General features: G+C 40.0%; 1 protein-coding gene across 1 annotated transcript in view; it reads right to left on the reverse strand.

Moving 5' to 3' along the window:
* Positions 1 to 263: 263 nt before the first annotated feature.
* NCOA6 (nuclear receptor coactivator 6) overlaps positions 264 to 15,903 on the reverse strand; it is a 35,106-nt gene continuing 19,466 nt past the window's right edge. The window contains 7 exon segments of the mRNA XM_019473129.1: positions 264 to 862; positions 4,114 to 4,262; positions 7,390 to 7,426; positions 9,376 to 9,444; positions 11,065 to 11,206; positions 11,209 to 14,069; positions 14,992 to 15,113. Of these exon segments, the coding sequence (XP_019328674.1) occupies positions 816 to 862; positions 4,114 to 4,262; positions 7,390 to 7,426; positions 9,376 to 9,444; positions 11,065 to 11,206; positions 11,209 to 14,069; positions 14,992 to 15,113 (3,427 nt within the window). The 3' untranslated portion in view covers positions 264 to 815.

The following is a 15,903-nucleotide window of genomic DNA, read 5'->3' on the forward strand; positions in this document are numbered from 1 at the left end:
AAGCTTTATTTGTGGGGAGTGCTGTCTTCTGGGTCTCCTCCCTGTGTAGTCATTGCATGTATCCCGAGGGTGGGAGGGTGGCCTTTGCGTTTTTTTCTTGCTTTGCAAGAACATCCGCATCAGTTAATTCGTTTGTGGTTAAACAAATTCCTTTCTAAAGCTCCATATAAGGAGCTTGCAGGCCTAGAGCTCTAAATAATCCCTTCAATCTTCCTGTTTGGAATGATGCTGCTGTTGCTGCTAATAATAATACAACCCGAGTTATAGGACAATAACATTTATTTAGAGCATGAGGGATTCCACATTATACAAACCCTTAAATTTATTTTTTTGTTTCACTGGTCCATTTCTACAACAAATACATCAGATCTACTATATAATAAAATTATTTACATTTCCAAACAAGATTGGGTTTGTTTATAAACCCTCTTACTGCTATTCACATACAGTACTTAAACAACAGCACAATACATTATTTTAATACCTAAAAATGACAACCCTGTATTCTAATTTGTTTATTAAAAGTGGAAACAAATAAATTTACAATTGTCTTCCCCTCCCCTTCCATTTCATACAAACACATTAACCTAATGTGCTAACCCTGGACTTCACTTTGTAAATCCAGGGGGTTTTAGAAGAACCCAGTTTTTATATCTATTTATCTGTTTTTTAGAAAAAAAATCATTTATTGGGAACAGTATAATATTAAAATGACTTACTGTACAGAATTTTATTTAAAAAAGAAAAATCACAGCTCAAAATTGCTATTGGTAAATTCACACTCATTTACAAGTTTCATGTTTCCATGCAGTAATTTACTTGGATTTTCTTCTTTTTGACTGCATTGCACTGGCACTCGTTTCTGAAATTAAGAGAAGAAAAGAAGCATGGATACGAAGTCGGTAAGCCATTCACCAGAGGTGCACAGTGTGCCCTTTTATTTTTCCAAAATCACACCAGAGTGTGGAAACCTCTGGAGACCAGGATTTCCACGGAACCGGGACTGACTCTTCACAAGACGTAACACAAATGGACCCTCTACCCTGACGACGGCTGTCAGCAGCAAAACAACACAAAGTTCCCCCTAGCTTCTGTTCGGACACTACTTCCGAGTGCTGAGAGTTTAACATTTATGAAGTCCTAATATAACTGCCTTAAAAATGAGTCGTATATTTTTAACTGTTCTTTAACTTTAGTTCCCCACACGCCACAACGTGCTCAGCCGTACCACCGAAGGAAGTCCCCGAGAAACAGCAGTACAGCGTCGGGCACAAACTGCGTCAATCAGACCCAAGCATCGTGGAGATGGCGTTATAAAAAAAACTTAGGAAGGTATTTTGGAGCCTGCCACGCAAGTTAAGAATCTAGTTGTTTGAGTCCTTGGAAAGTCAGGTCATTAGAAAACCAGTCTCTTCAGTGTACATTATGATTCACAGAAAAACAGCTTATGCAGAAAGATACAAAAATATCATGTAGCACTGCAGCAGAACCACCAGAAGCACTTGCAGAAGCTACAGTGAAAGCAGATAACATTTTCAGTGCACTTACCAAGGCACTAAGTTTCCATTTCAAAACAAAAAAAGAAAAGAGTAAGGACCAAGGGTATTTGCATCTTCAGATTGTTTAAAAATGTGATTTTAAACGTTGGCAATGTATCTTTGGCTCTTTATGGTATTTTCCAAAAGCCGTTAGAGCCCTGTGTATTTTAAAAGTCAAAAGGGAAAAAAAATTTCCAAGACGTCTAAAACTAGAAAAGCAATGGTACAACTCCATGGCTGTTAAATGTTGTATTAAAAAAAAATAAAATCAACAAGTTCAAAATTTAACAAACTCGAAGCCACAGTAAATGCTGAAACAGCCCTTGCTGGAAAGGTACTCCAAAAAGTGAAAATACCGATACAGTACCAGTTTTCAGAAGTGAAACATCTTAACAGGCACGACTTCCAGTCACCGGAGCTCCCTCCAAGCAGCAGTGCTACTTTTAAGTAGCTCGGTCAGCAGCAGCATTAGCTGTAGCCATCCCTGCTGCTGCTGAAGTCTCCGTGTTTGGAAGAACGAATGGGACAGCGGTCAGCAGCGCTCAGTACCAGTCCCAGTCCCTTGTGAGTATGACCAGCATCTCCCTCGCCTGGGAGGTTTTTCTACCCAAAACCTGCACACCAAAGCATGCCGTGTACATATGGACGAGGGCTGACTTTCAGTGTGTCCTCTTCTCTTAGTTACCCTTCGGCCTCCTCCTTCCTGATGCCTAGCAAGGGAATTCCTACACAAACTGGTCAAAGTCTACTTCTCTCTCCCTGCTATATTTTTTTCCTAATTGCTGTTTTTATGACAACCTTAATCAGCCTCTATCTCAAAAGGCAACTTCTCCCAGCCCTGCATTCTCTTTAACATGGATTAGTGAGTTTCTCAGGACACAGCCAATGTAACCGTAGATGTCTAGGAGGAGGCCAGGAGCATACAAAACAAGTGTGCTTTCTTAAGTTATGATTCACTAATAAAAATGTAGAACAGAGTAGGCACAAGTGGCAAACCTCGTTACACTTCTTCAGCTACCTCACTAATCCTCCAGCCCGTCCCCTTCCACAAGAGCGCCTTGTTTTGCTCATTTTCTCTACTACTTGGAAGTAGGCAGTTGCTTGCACAGAGGTAAGGTGATCAAAGCCCAGGGTACTACATGGTAAGCTGGACCCATGTTTTCAAGCAAAACCCCTAGATACTGTGGCAGTTTCAGATGCATGTTTTAAAACCAATGATTTTACTTACAGAGGTAAACAAATACAGTCAGTACAAAATCCCTAAGTGAGTTCTGGCATTATTGGAATTGGATGTACTTTCATGTTCCCACATTTTCAGAATTTGACGTGCCACTGGTTGTCATCTTTAGGTTTATTCATTACAGTATGTGGGGCAGGTCATACGTTTCAGATCCCCCCAAACTCAGGAAGGTATCACCAAATCAGTTTTACATTGGCTTCACATTTTTCAAACTTATCTTCACAAATCATGAAAGATAATTTATTTTTACAATACAGACTTCAACTCTTCTGCACAATCCTGCCACAAGAAGTAAATTTAATTAAATTCAGCAGCCACAAAAGTGCAGAACATGTAGGTCCCTCCATGTAATCTTTGAGTCATTGCACAATTACGTATAGCTGGAAGTCTTCTCTGAAACTCTTAAAATGCAAATATTCTTACCATCAAACTTTAGTATCTTCAGTATGGAAAATGGTTGCTGAATTCAACTTGACTTCCTTTTATAATAATTTTATATTAATACCTCTTTGTTCTGTATGTTATCTTTAAAATATTGGTCGAATGTTGCCTCTTGACGGTCTCTCTCTACCCTCTCGCACAACTTTCGTCCATCAGAACTTTTCTGACCCTTAAACATAAGGAGCTGACACAGTTAGCTTCAGAAATGCAGAATGGCACCATGGACTGTGCATTCCAGTAATGACCGTGCGTATCACACAAATGCTGCATACTTTATTAAAGATTGTAACCTGTGTAGAAATAAGGCACGTCAGCAACTGCTAATGCCATGGGTTAATGTCTGTAACTTTAGGATTTCACATGTTCTTGGAAAGAACAGCTGAGGCTCTGTGCATTAGCAGACAGCACCCCTCGATGCTCCAGGCTGCCATCCAGGCAGCGTTCTGAGCGTGCCCGAACCACAGCATTTGGCTTCGCAAGGGCTGACCGTGCACTTGGGAAGACTTAAGCATGTGTCTTGTGTCTTTCAGGCTTCAGGGAAAAAAAAAAAAGTCACTTTTTTACTTGAGTACAGTCCTTTTAATGGCAACACATTTCTGCCAAGAGAATTCAACTTCAGCTAGGCAAGCTTGCTGAACACTACGTTGATGAGTGCTGCTGAAAACAAGTTCCACAAATTTAACAATGGGAAATACATACAAGATTTACTGCCAGTACAGATGTTGGTAAATACTTCAACACCAACCTGTGTCTAAATCATTGAAACTAGAGTTAAAAGCACACAACATTTACAAGCTGTAAACCATCGTTATGAGCCAGTTACTGAAAGGTTATTACTTGGGGAAGTACGTTACTTCCTGCCCTCTCCAGAGAAATGATGGCTGTGCATTTTACCTTTTGCAGTGCCGGATGCAGATGCTGGTCTGGAGGACCTCTTGCGCTGTCCATTCTCTACAGTTTCCTGTGAAGCGGCAGAATCTTCTGTTCTTGAATTTCTTCTATTTGGAGTTTTAGACTTTTCACAATTCTCTTTTGTCTCATTACTAATAAAGTGGGACAAAATATTTCTGATGAAGTGTAAGAAGAATTATGTTTTTGTATGCAACTCAGACAAGCTGGAGGATGGACCAACACAGGTACCAGTTCCGGACTATTAGCACTGAAGATATGAAATGCTAGAGATACCAGAAGTTTTATCAGATGAAGAATGACCTGAGTAAGCCAGAGTATAGTCCATTTCTATTAAAAATTATCAGAGGATACAGAATTGAGAAGTCCTCAAAGAGAATATTTTCAACATTAGAAGACCAAGAAATTAGATGCATTATAAATTGTCTGCTCTGTTTTCCACAGGTGCCACCATTACTGAAGTCTAGGAAAAGCAAACAAGTTACATTAGAGACTGCTACGGTATGGGAATACAGAGTTGAAATTGCAGATGAACATAAGAAGGAATTATGAACTCTTCAGTGAGTATGTCAGCTTTTGTTTTTACTAAAAAGGCTCACTCCATTGATCCAAGTGATTTCTTCACATATTAAAAAGCTTAATGTTTATTTTAAACTTTCTTCAAGCTTTAAAGCTTGAAGTTAAAATCTTTTTTTTATAACAGAAAGCTTTTTCTGCTATAAAAAAGTAATTTTAAGTAGTGTGGAAATCCATGTTTCTTGTCACTGAGACAATAAATGGAGTGCTACATTTTGTAAATAAAATCCCCTTTTATTTTATCACTCTTAAGCCTGTAAACTCATCCTGAGGTTTGGGTGTTTTCTCCTTAATGCATTAATGCCAGACAATTTCTGATGACTAAGGGGTTTCTGAAGATTAAGCTAAACTTATCTCCTGTGAATTCAAACGTAAGTAATTAACCAAGTAAATTATTCTGCTGATAATGGAAAAGGAGAAAGAAAACTAATTTCATGCCTTTTGGGCGATACGTGCAAGATTTTAAGAAAGGCTGCCTTAATCAGAGAACTGACTGAAAACACACTAAAACTTTCCAAGCTTTAAAGCTTGAAGTTAAAATCTTTTTTTTATAACAGAAAGCTTTTTCTGCTATAAAAAAGTAATTTTAAGTAGTGTGGAAATCCATGTTTCTTGTCACTGAGACAATAAATGGAGTGCTACATTTTGTAAATAAAATCCCCTTTTATTTTATCACTCTTAAGCCTGTAAACTCATCCTGAGGTTTGGGTGTTTTCTCCTTAATGCATTAATGCCAGACAATTTCTGATGACTAAGGGTTTTCTGAAGATTAAGCTAAACTTATCTCCTGTGAATTCAAACGTAAGTAATTAACCAAGTAAATTATTCTGCTGATAATGGAAAAGGAGAAAGAAAACTAATTTCATGCCTTTTGGGCGATACGTGCAAGATTTTAAGAAAGGCTGCCTTAATCAGAGAACTGACTGAAAACACACAGAGCAGACCTGTGCGTTACAGAGGTTCCACTACAGTGTCACCGTTTCAGAGGAAGTCCTGCTTTGAGAGGAAAAACTACTACAAATACTTGTGCTTTTAAGTAACAGATACCTGAAATAAAACACAGTTTGTCAATGAAAGGAGAGACAAACATTCTCAAGCAAGGAAACACACAGTAGAGGAGAATAAGGAAGCACGTAGATTGTCTCAGATACAAAATAAATATTGAAATCTATTTCCCCGTAAGTCAGTATTATGGGCAATCTATAAACCGAATCCCCCAAACAGGTCACAAACTGGTCTTCTGCTAAGTAACCTGGGCAGCTGAAACAACAGCCACCTACTTCAGAGGATACCTGGAGGTAAGCAAACAGGCATCATCAGCTGAAGTTCAGTTATTACAGATAATTTTTACAGATTCTAGTGACGAATCCATAGCTTGGGTTGTCTCATAGGAACCAACACATTGCTTCTCTCCTTTTATAGGAGGAAATCAAGCTGGCCCAAGTAAAAATATTTCTAGTGCTCTGTAGGTTGCAAGGTTCCTCTAAGGTTTGTATAGTATCGCATTTAACTCCAGGAGCTCAAAGCTGACCGCTGTGAGTATCAGCCATCACTAGATTCACAGTTTGCCTGAAAACCTTCCTTCTTTTCCAGTCTTGCTCAGAAAAGCATCAGTCCAGAAAAATCCAAACAGAAACGCACTTGTGGTAATTTAATGTGCTGAATGAGTTTGGAGAACGGTCATGCAAAGACACTTCTTTCGGAGAATCTGCTCATCTGCCAAGTGTCGCACCTTCAGCTCTTTAGAAAAATTCTACCCTAAAAAACACTTGTGAAATTTCAGTTCGTCTTTGATACAACTAGAAAGATCCCAATCCATGTGAAGGTAAATATAGTTAAATATTAAATTCAGTCATTCCTGATCTGAGAAAGTGTATTGCATTACCTCCCTTTACAAAAGAAGACACTGCCTTTTTTCCCGATGAACCAAATGAGTGAATTGCACCTCTTGCCCTGGCTTAGGGGATCACTCCACTGACGAGGGCAGCATCAAAAACCTGGCCAGTTGTGCCAGCACAGTTATCCAAAAACCTTACAAAGGTCTGTCATTACAGCTGCCTAGACTGAGTTTAAGACTCTGGTGGGTTTAGAATCTAACAGAAATAGATGTTGGAAACCGTATTTTCTTCTAACAGAACACGATCATTTGAAATTTGATATTTTAATTACTGAATGTCTTAATCGGGGCAAGATGAAGTTTCTACCCAGCTTTCCTATCAGGCTTCAGCAAAGTGTCAACAAGCAAACACAAGAGGAAATCTGGAGAAAACAGTCATGAAGGCAGAAGAAGAAAAAACTTTAGAAAGACTTACTTTCAGAAAACAAAAATTCACATGACAGCTAAGCTGCAGGCTTTGGGGGTTTTAGTTTTGATTTGTTTTCAGAAAATATTGAACAGTGGAACCATCAAGACCCTTCCAGGATGTGAAACGCTCAGGCCTGAAGGGATAAGAGGAAACACTGCCCAAAGCACGAAGACAGACTCGGGAAAAAGTTACCTTACATTCTGCTTTTCAGCAATGTTTTGAAACATTCAACTAGCCTAATTTCTTAGCAGGACTGAAAGGGTATGGACAAGAAAATGAAAAGCAGTAGCAGAAGTTGTGCAACTGAAGCAAAGAGAGAAAGGGACTTCCTCCCATGAAAGCTATATCTATTCTGAATCTACACAAACTATCTCCTTACCTTTGACCAGCAACTACTGGAGCATTTGTTTCAAGTTCTACAAGAGAAAAAGATAATTTTAAAGTCTGCTGTAGAAGTACATACCCGCTGACAAGGCATGACTATCTCACATTTTTCTCATTATGTATTAGGTCTGAAGAATAAACTTCTCTCTGTCATTTCCCTCAAAGCAAAGCAAGCTAACGTATCAAACAAAGTACCACATCAGCCAAGTGCTCTTTCTGATTATGGCCTGCACCAGCTAAGACAGAGAAAAGTTAAAAGGAACCCTGCAGAAGAGAACTGTAGAGAAACCTCCTGTCAAGGGCTACGGTCCTCTCCCTTTTTTAACTTCTATTTTAGACAGTTTATTACTTCTAAAACTTCTAGGTTTTATTAGTTTTAAACCTTAAAAATACTAATCTGGATCTATTAGGCATGTAAAATTTTGCCTTAACCCAACCACCTCTCATAGCAATATCTTCTAATGCAAAGACGACAATTTTCTGAAGCCCAATTATACTTCTACTAAATTGGGGAAAAAAAAAAAAAAATCTCTCGGGAGATGATTGTTATTTTTTTCTCCCTCTCTCAGAGTGATTTTATACATACAGATCAGGTTTCCTATTGAGTCTTCACCACAATAAACAGCTCGCCTTCTCATCATATAAGATTTCTAATCTTTTTACTGTCCATCTTTTAATTCTCCCCATATCCACCAGATCCTTTGTTGAGAGGGAGTATCTATACCTAAACAACACAGCACCTCTTGTGAGAAACTGCCACTGGTTTAGGGATTACCATTACAATGTAATGTATTAACTCACTGTTCGTTTGTCACATTGCCTATAGCGTACTCCATCTCACCCTTAAACACCCTACAATCTTTGGGACAGTGGTGCACAAAACTGTGGCTTTGCCTTTAAGATCAATTTAGTACCCAAAGTTTGCTAGAGTGTGCACAAGGAATAAAGGTGTAAAAAAAGTAAGAAAACAGATAGTATCTGTCCCCTCATGGTAAATACCGCTCACAATTTGTATTGTTGGAACATCAGACTCTTCAGTGTAAGTGTATATAGCACCGTCTGGGAAAAACAGGTGTCTTGGTAACAAAAGAAAAATAGACTAAGCGACATAAGGAAAGAGTTACTTTTCTTCCTACCCAAAATTTGAACAGGGAGAATATCCAATAGCAAAAATCGATTATGTCAGTGCTTCCCCCCCAGCAGGAACTCCCTAATACAGCCACATCAGCACTGGGGCAATGAGTCGGATGTAAATCGACAGGGTGCATGAATGTCTTTGTAGGTTGCAAGGTGCAATTTAGTACAATTTTTACTTTCTGAAAGCTCTACTTCTAATCATATTAGAAATGGCAAATTGATGGAGTGGCACTTCCCATGTGCAAGTCCACGTCTATCCATTTTCCCTACTCATCTTGGAAATTATTTTTTTAAAACACCACAGAATCGATGGTGAAACACCATGATAATAGATGGCGACAACAAAAAGTCATCTGCCAGGGCTCCATCCTTGAAACACTGCTGAGAGTTCATTAAAAGCTGAACAGAAGAAAAAAAAAAAAAAGGATTATAACTAAAACTTATGTTCCCAGCATGGCTTTTGAAAATCTTTTCAGAAGTATCCCATGTAAAAGAAAAACTCCTATGTGCTCTTAACAAAACTTCAAAACTCAAACACAACGTATCATTACAAATCCAATCCCTCCAGCTTATGACTGAATATCTAAAAACTACCCTGGTGATTTTTTCGTTTGTTTTACTTGATCCTATACTGAATCTCCAACAAGGCTTTGGAGACTTTTAAGGCACAATATAGCTAACAAAGAAAAGCAATCCCAAAAGCACAAATAATAACCCTCCCCCAACCCCCAAACTACCAAGCGTATTAGTGACCATTAAATATGCATTAAAATAAATGCATTTTCAGTTACAAACATAAAGAGTTTAGTTCACCTATATTCTGCTTTTCCAAAGTAAGATTTACCTGTTCTTTGAACAGTACTTTCTGATGTTGCAACTGAACTTTTTTTCTGTGTTAAATGTTGAGAGGATGCTAGAATAAAAGCGGAGGGAAAAAGCATTATTTTCAAAGGGAGTCACAAGAATTTTCTGTTGTGAGATCGGGCTGCTTTTACAAAATGCTGTATCTTCCAGCTTACTGCAGTTTTTCTTTACAGATGCAATTTTTTTTAACCTACCCTCTACTTTCCCCCCACCACACACACCTCCGCAGTTTTAAAAAAAACTTTGGCAAAACTATCCCAAGCAAGTTTTCTCGAACTAGAGTAAGTGATGAAATTAAGTATCACAAAACACATTTTTAAAGGTAACAGTTTTTCACCAGACTGAGAAATTAAAGAAAGTCCTCAAAATTAAAGAGTTTACTCTCTCTCACTTTAATGCTCATTTCAACAGAAGTTCTGGGGAAAAACAGCATCTTTGTTAGTGCATCAATGCCCTCACTCTTTCAATTAAATTGCAAGAGTGCAAAATATGCTCCAGAGGCTCCCTTGAAGTCCTTTGGCAATAAGATGATGTGACTTAACATTTCTTAGGTTGCGAAGTTAAAAAATAAGATGGAAAAACAATTCCTGTTGGGCTAATGCTTTCTAGTCTTCTCTTACATGTGATAATGAACTTACGAAGAACATGAAGACAGAAAGTCAAACATTCCTGTTTAAATAAAGAATATCCACTTCCATTTTTCTCCTAACAAACTAGAATTCCTTCTGTGAAGCTCAAAGTAAACACTTCCATTTTCTAGTGGCATACAGCTACGACATACATCAGCCACAGGGAAAGTACATTCAAGCTGAAGTTCTCAGTTCCACTGACTTCTGTGCATTGCATCTTCCATTATTTTATCTTCTGTGTCTAAATTCATGATGTAAAGCACAATGGATATTCAGACAGCTTACTTCAAGAGCGATGGTTTATTTCCACACCATTTTCAATAGATTAAAAGTGGCATCAAGAAATAGCAGCAATGTCATAAATAAAGTCTGTCAGATGCTTAAATTAAAATAGAAAAGGAGAAAACAGTTCAGATGTAAAGGTATTTTATGTTTTTGAATTGGGTGCCATTCACTTATTATCACTTTTTCAGGTATTTCTCTGAAATGAGCATTTTAATTTTTCCCTAGACATAAGGGGTTTTGGTGGTTTTTTTTCTTCTGGAGGTTATTCAGCTATTTCCCTAGAGGATTAAGGTTATTCGAAGAGGGAACTAGTATTATTAGGATTAACTCAAAATATCATAGTAAGTCAATAAATTGAAATAAGTTACAAAAATAAAAAGTCTGGCAAGACTGAAGCAGAATACCAGTATATCCACCAGCATAAAAGGCACCTTAAGTATTACTTTTGTCATTACTGATACATCCACTTTTTCTCTCCACTTCTAACAGTTACATGAAGTAACTGTTATTATTGCATTGTATGTTCATGACAAATACCCCATTTAAGCACTAAATGAAAACTGAAATAAAACATCTGAAACGTGAATCTTGGTGAAATACAAGCCTGTGTATCACTCAGGTATTAGGAACAAAAAAGCAGTTGTCAGCCTTTGCTACGGTGTCTAAATTTTATTATGTTAATGGCAAAAAGCACCTAGGAAGTTTACAAAAGCAATCTCATTTCTTCCATTTACGCAGGGTAGCACTGGACTTACCTGCGCTTTGTAGCAGTTCCTGATGTGCTCCTGCTTTTTCCTCCACCACACCAACCCCAGTTTGCTCAGCTGGTAGACCGCCGTGGTTACTACCATTAGTGCTTGGTGCTGCAGGTGTGAGGTCTGGGACTGTGGGAGTGGTTATGTGGGAGTGGTTACAACCGACAGTACGCTCGCAGGAGGAGTGCTTGTTGATACGCTTGGAGACGCGGAGGCAGGAGCAGCAGCCGCAGTGCTGACACTCGAATTGCCAGGCCCAGAAGTGCTCTGTTTTATAAGACTGGGTGCTGGAGGTGCCACGGTTTTATTATCTAGTTCTGCTGGTGATTGCTCTGTTCCCAAACTATTTGGGACTGACGTTTCTAGTCCCTGACCTTCTGCTTCCCCATCCAAAGCATATTGCTCTTCCCCTTTTTCAAGGGAGCCAGTGACTTTCTTGCATGCTTTAGTCAGCAAGAGTTGGCCAATTTTGTCTACTTTTCCCTTTCCTTTACTTGATGAAACAGGACTGCGTCTGTTCCCAGATCCTGGACTACTCGTAAGAAGAGGTGAAACAACAGGTCCAGACTGCGTTGCTGTAACAGAGCACTGGTCACTCGGCCCACCACTTTGAGAAGAAGTCTCCTCTGGGCTGAAGTCTTTGACTTGCTGAGCAGGAAGATGCGAAGAAGCATTGGAAGAAGTTGTAGCGGGAGAAGGCAGCTGAATAGGAGGTGCCAAGGGATTAAGAACCAGTGGCCTGCTGGTGGGAATACTAGAAACAGGACTGCTGGATGACGTGCTGGGAGGAGCGGGCCCAGAGGAGAACTTTATATTCTGCGGTATATGCAAAGGACCAACGACTGCGACTGACTGAGGCATTAGATTAGAGTTAGAAGTCATCGGGGCTGCTGGAATCGCACTTGATTGAGAGCCCTTCATAACCTGAATTATTGATGATGAGTTTATAAAAACGGGTGTAATAAACTGTGGCCGGGCATTAGACTGAACTGCTGACTGTCCCTCAGAAACCATAACTTTGTTCCCTACGTTGGGCATTGTGACAACAGTCGACACTAATGCAGGTTGCAAGTGAGATGGCAACGGTGCTGATGTATTAGCAGAAGATGTAATAGGGTTTGAAGTTACAAAAACTGTTATCTGGTTGGGGGGTAAAGGACCTGAAATAGAAGAGCTGACAGGCCTTTGCATTACTGGAGGAACACTCTGTGCAACGTTTGAGTTTATTTCTCCCAGTTCCTGGTGCCCTGGATTTGAACAGGGCTCATTATTTTGAGGCAAGCTAAGTGAATTAGATGGCTCTTTGCTCGAGGATGAATCTTGCAGTGGAGGAATGACAGCTATCTTTTTTAGCTCCTCACCAGTGGTGACTATCGGTGCCATTTCAAGACCAGTCATCCCAGGGGGCTTAATGGTTACATTAGGAGCTCCAGAATTATCAAGAAGTTGACTTAAAGAAGTTGGTGCCTCCCTCATAGCTGGAGATACCATGGGTTTACTTTCCTCCAAGACTGGAAGCTTAGTGGTGTCTAAGGCTTGCCCGTCTTTTTTTGACTGTTCTTCTGGAACCAACATTTTCATTTCTGGAGTAGGGATACCTTTTAGTTCAATACTGGGCTGGTCTTTGTTACCTTGGACACCTTGTGCACTTTGACACTCATTATCTTGAGGCACACTAAGGCTCTCTTTATTGTCTTCAGGAATGCCAGTCATTGCAGGTACAGAAATGGCAGGATTCTGATTACTTAGCATGTTATTATTTTGAAAACTTGTAGTCACAGGTGTTGGCAAAGAAGAGGGACCAGCCATCATATTTCTTTGTAATTCCATGTTCTGCAAGAGAGATGGATTCTGCTGAGTTGTCAATGATAATTTAGCTGCTTTTGAATTCTGTCTGCCAGGGCTTGGTGTAGTTTTCCTACTGGATCCAGGACTGGACCTTCGACTATTGCTTGGACTTGCTCTCTTTGTTCCTCCAGTGTTGGTTTGTTTTCCTGAATTAATGACCATGCCTTCCAATTTGTGTGACTGTGGCGCAGCAAAACTAGACTGATTGTTAATTGTGAGATTTGATGGGGCTTGTCCAATGGCCTTCAAAGTAGTGGGATTAAGACCCTGCTGATCAAATCCTCTATTGAGATTAGGCCTGGGAGGTAAAGGAATATTAATTTGGGGAGGGAACAGACCAGCTATAGAAGCATTGAGTCTCTCTGGAGACAAGCTAATTTCTGATGGTTCTGTGCTAGGTGGACGGTTATTAGGAGTTTGAGGATAGTATGGCCTTGGGCTTGCTCTGTTTGGGGTTTTAGGCCTTGAAGTTTGTGATGGGGCGGCAACATTTGGAAAATGGTGTGTAAGAGTGCTAGGCAGAGAATTAGACTGCTGCTGGGGACTTGCACCTTGGGCAGTTGAAAGTGGGGATGGTCCAGGTTTGGGTCCCGTCATCATTAATTGGTTCTGTGAAACTACTAAATGAGACGTCAAATTATTCTGAGCTCCTGATGTTGGGGGGCCTTCAGCACCACCTCCTTCTGGAAGGGACGATGCTGATGAAACCTCTCCGAGGGGTGAGCTGGAAGGATTCTGTACATTATCTTGATAAACCATTTTTCTTGCATTATTTCCCAGAGGAGGATTGCCTGGCAAGGAAATTCTTTGTTTATCAGGAGATGGAGGCACTGATCCAGGACCTTGGAGGTTAACCATTACTGGCATGTTACCACTCTGCTGCATTGGCATTCGTTGAGCATCTGGATTCAGAGGCCCTCTAGGTGGGTGAACTCCTGGTGGTACAGGAAGCCTGACTGATTTGGGATCCTGCTGCATCATAAGCATCATCATCATCTGCTGCTGCTGCGGTGTTTGTGGCGGTGCCTGGGCTTGCTGTGGTGGTGGCTGTGGCTGCTGCTGCTGCTGTGGCTGCGGCTGCGGCTGCTGCGTATGCGGCATGAGTTGAGGTGGCATCTGCTGAAGTGGTCTTTGTTCCACTGGCTGAGATGGGTAACCTAAGACAACAAGACGATACATTCATTAAAACCAAACAAAGATCAGAGAAAGCAGAACTTCTGTAATGAACAGGATCAGATAGAAAGTATAGCCAGGAGCCTGTTGATCTTATGTGAGAGCCACATTAATGAAACAGGCTTTACAAATAAGGACAAAGATTTTACTTAATTCTTAAAAATATTTTTTACTTAATGTATGAATGACTTGCATGACATTTAATTGGAGATCTCTTAGTGTATCGTATCAGCTACTAGCTATTACTACAGATTCATGCCACCTGAAAAGTCTCTGCAACTGTCCATGGGCTTGCTTTCACTTACAAATGCAGAGTTGGACTTTCACTAATTAATAGTCCTTAAAACACACTTAAGAGTTTGACATGCCCTGTGGGACATGAACTAGCATATCTGCTACAGATCTGACATTTCCTAGCGTACAAAGCAGAACCTGCCATGTATTACTTGTCCAAAACCAGTGCTAAGAACCACCCGTGTGGCGTAGAATATAAATTCCTTTGCAGACTTTGGATTTAATCCTCCCTACGTGCAAAGGATAACTCCAACTGCAACCTCTATTTCTTAATTCTGAAAAATCAGCTATTGGTTAATAGTAAATTTTTAAGGCATCAGTCTGTGCTACAGCTAGAAATACAGAATTTTTTATCAGTTATGTTATTGCTGACTAACTCTACAGTATTCAATATGATACCTGCAGGATGATACATGAGAATGTGGCCACCTCTTCATTTTGAGCTAATTCAAAGAAAACACTTAAACAATGGTACCAATTAGTTACTAGAAGGAAAAAAAGCTTTGGACTTGAATGTGTGATAACACAAATAAAATAGAACTCTCACAAAGATCAGTTAAAAGCTCTCCTATAGTTATTACATTCAGATAATCCACACAAAAATCCTACTACCTGGTGGCCTACTTGCAAACTCCGAAAGTTTAGGGCCTGAATTATCTAAATTCAGTCCTTGTTCTCCAGACGTCGATGACTGATCACTCTCCTCCAGGCCAGCTGGACGTGGTTCTGAAGAACTGAAAGAAAAATAATGGCAACTAAGATCCAGCCCCCACATCAGTGTTTGACTTTTGCTTCCATAACTACGTACTCAAGTAATTAATTCCTAGCACTTTTCACAGACCTGCAAGTAACTCACTAAAATGCACCACTACCTCTGGTATAACTTGACAAACTTGAACACAGAGCCCAGGTCTGCTGACAGTCACTCCTGTGCCTTAAGTACTACTGAAAAGGAAACAAGCTGCCTGGTGCTCTATTGATCTTAAACATTTCTTTCCTTTGTTTTTACCTTGAATCTGAGTTTTATAACTAAGAGAATGCCAATGAATATTCCAAATGATATAGATATCTATATATTTAAACTAAATAGGCTTCCCTCTAATACTGCTGTGACATCCGTATAGATAAGTATCATGGGTAGGTGCATAGAAATTTATTTTAATGGTAGCACCATTTCTGCCAGTATCGTACCCAGAAGTGACTAGCTCAGGGTATCAGAGACCTCTGTTAACATCACAGCAAAAATGCACTGATGTATCAGACATTGTAAGTCACCTGCCAGAGCACAGACCTTTGTGGGATACCGAGGGTCTGTAAGCGATCATAGACTCACAGAATGGTTTGGGTTGGAAGGGACCTTAAAGATCATCTAGTTCCAACACCCCTGCCATGGGCAAGGACACCTTCCACTAGACCAGGTTACTCAAACCCCGTCCAACCTGGCCTTGAACACTTCCAGGGATAGGGCATCCACAACTCTGGGCAACTCTCTGGGCAACCTGTTCCAGTGCTTCACCACCCTCA

Source organism: Aptenodytes forsteri, unplaced genomic scaffold (assembly GCF_000699145.1).
Source record: "Aptenodytes forsteri isolate BGI_AS27 unplaced genomic scaffold, ASM69914v1 Scaffold38, whole genome shotgun sequence".
NCBI classification, from domain to species: Eukaryota; Metazoa; Chordata; class Aves; order Sphenisciformes; family Spheniscidae; genus Aptenodytes; species Aptenodytes forsteri.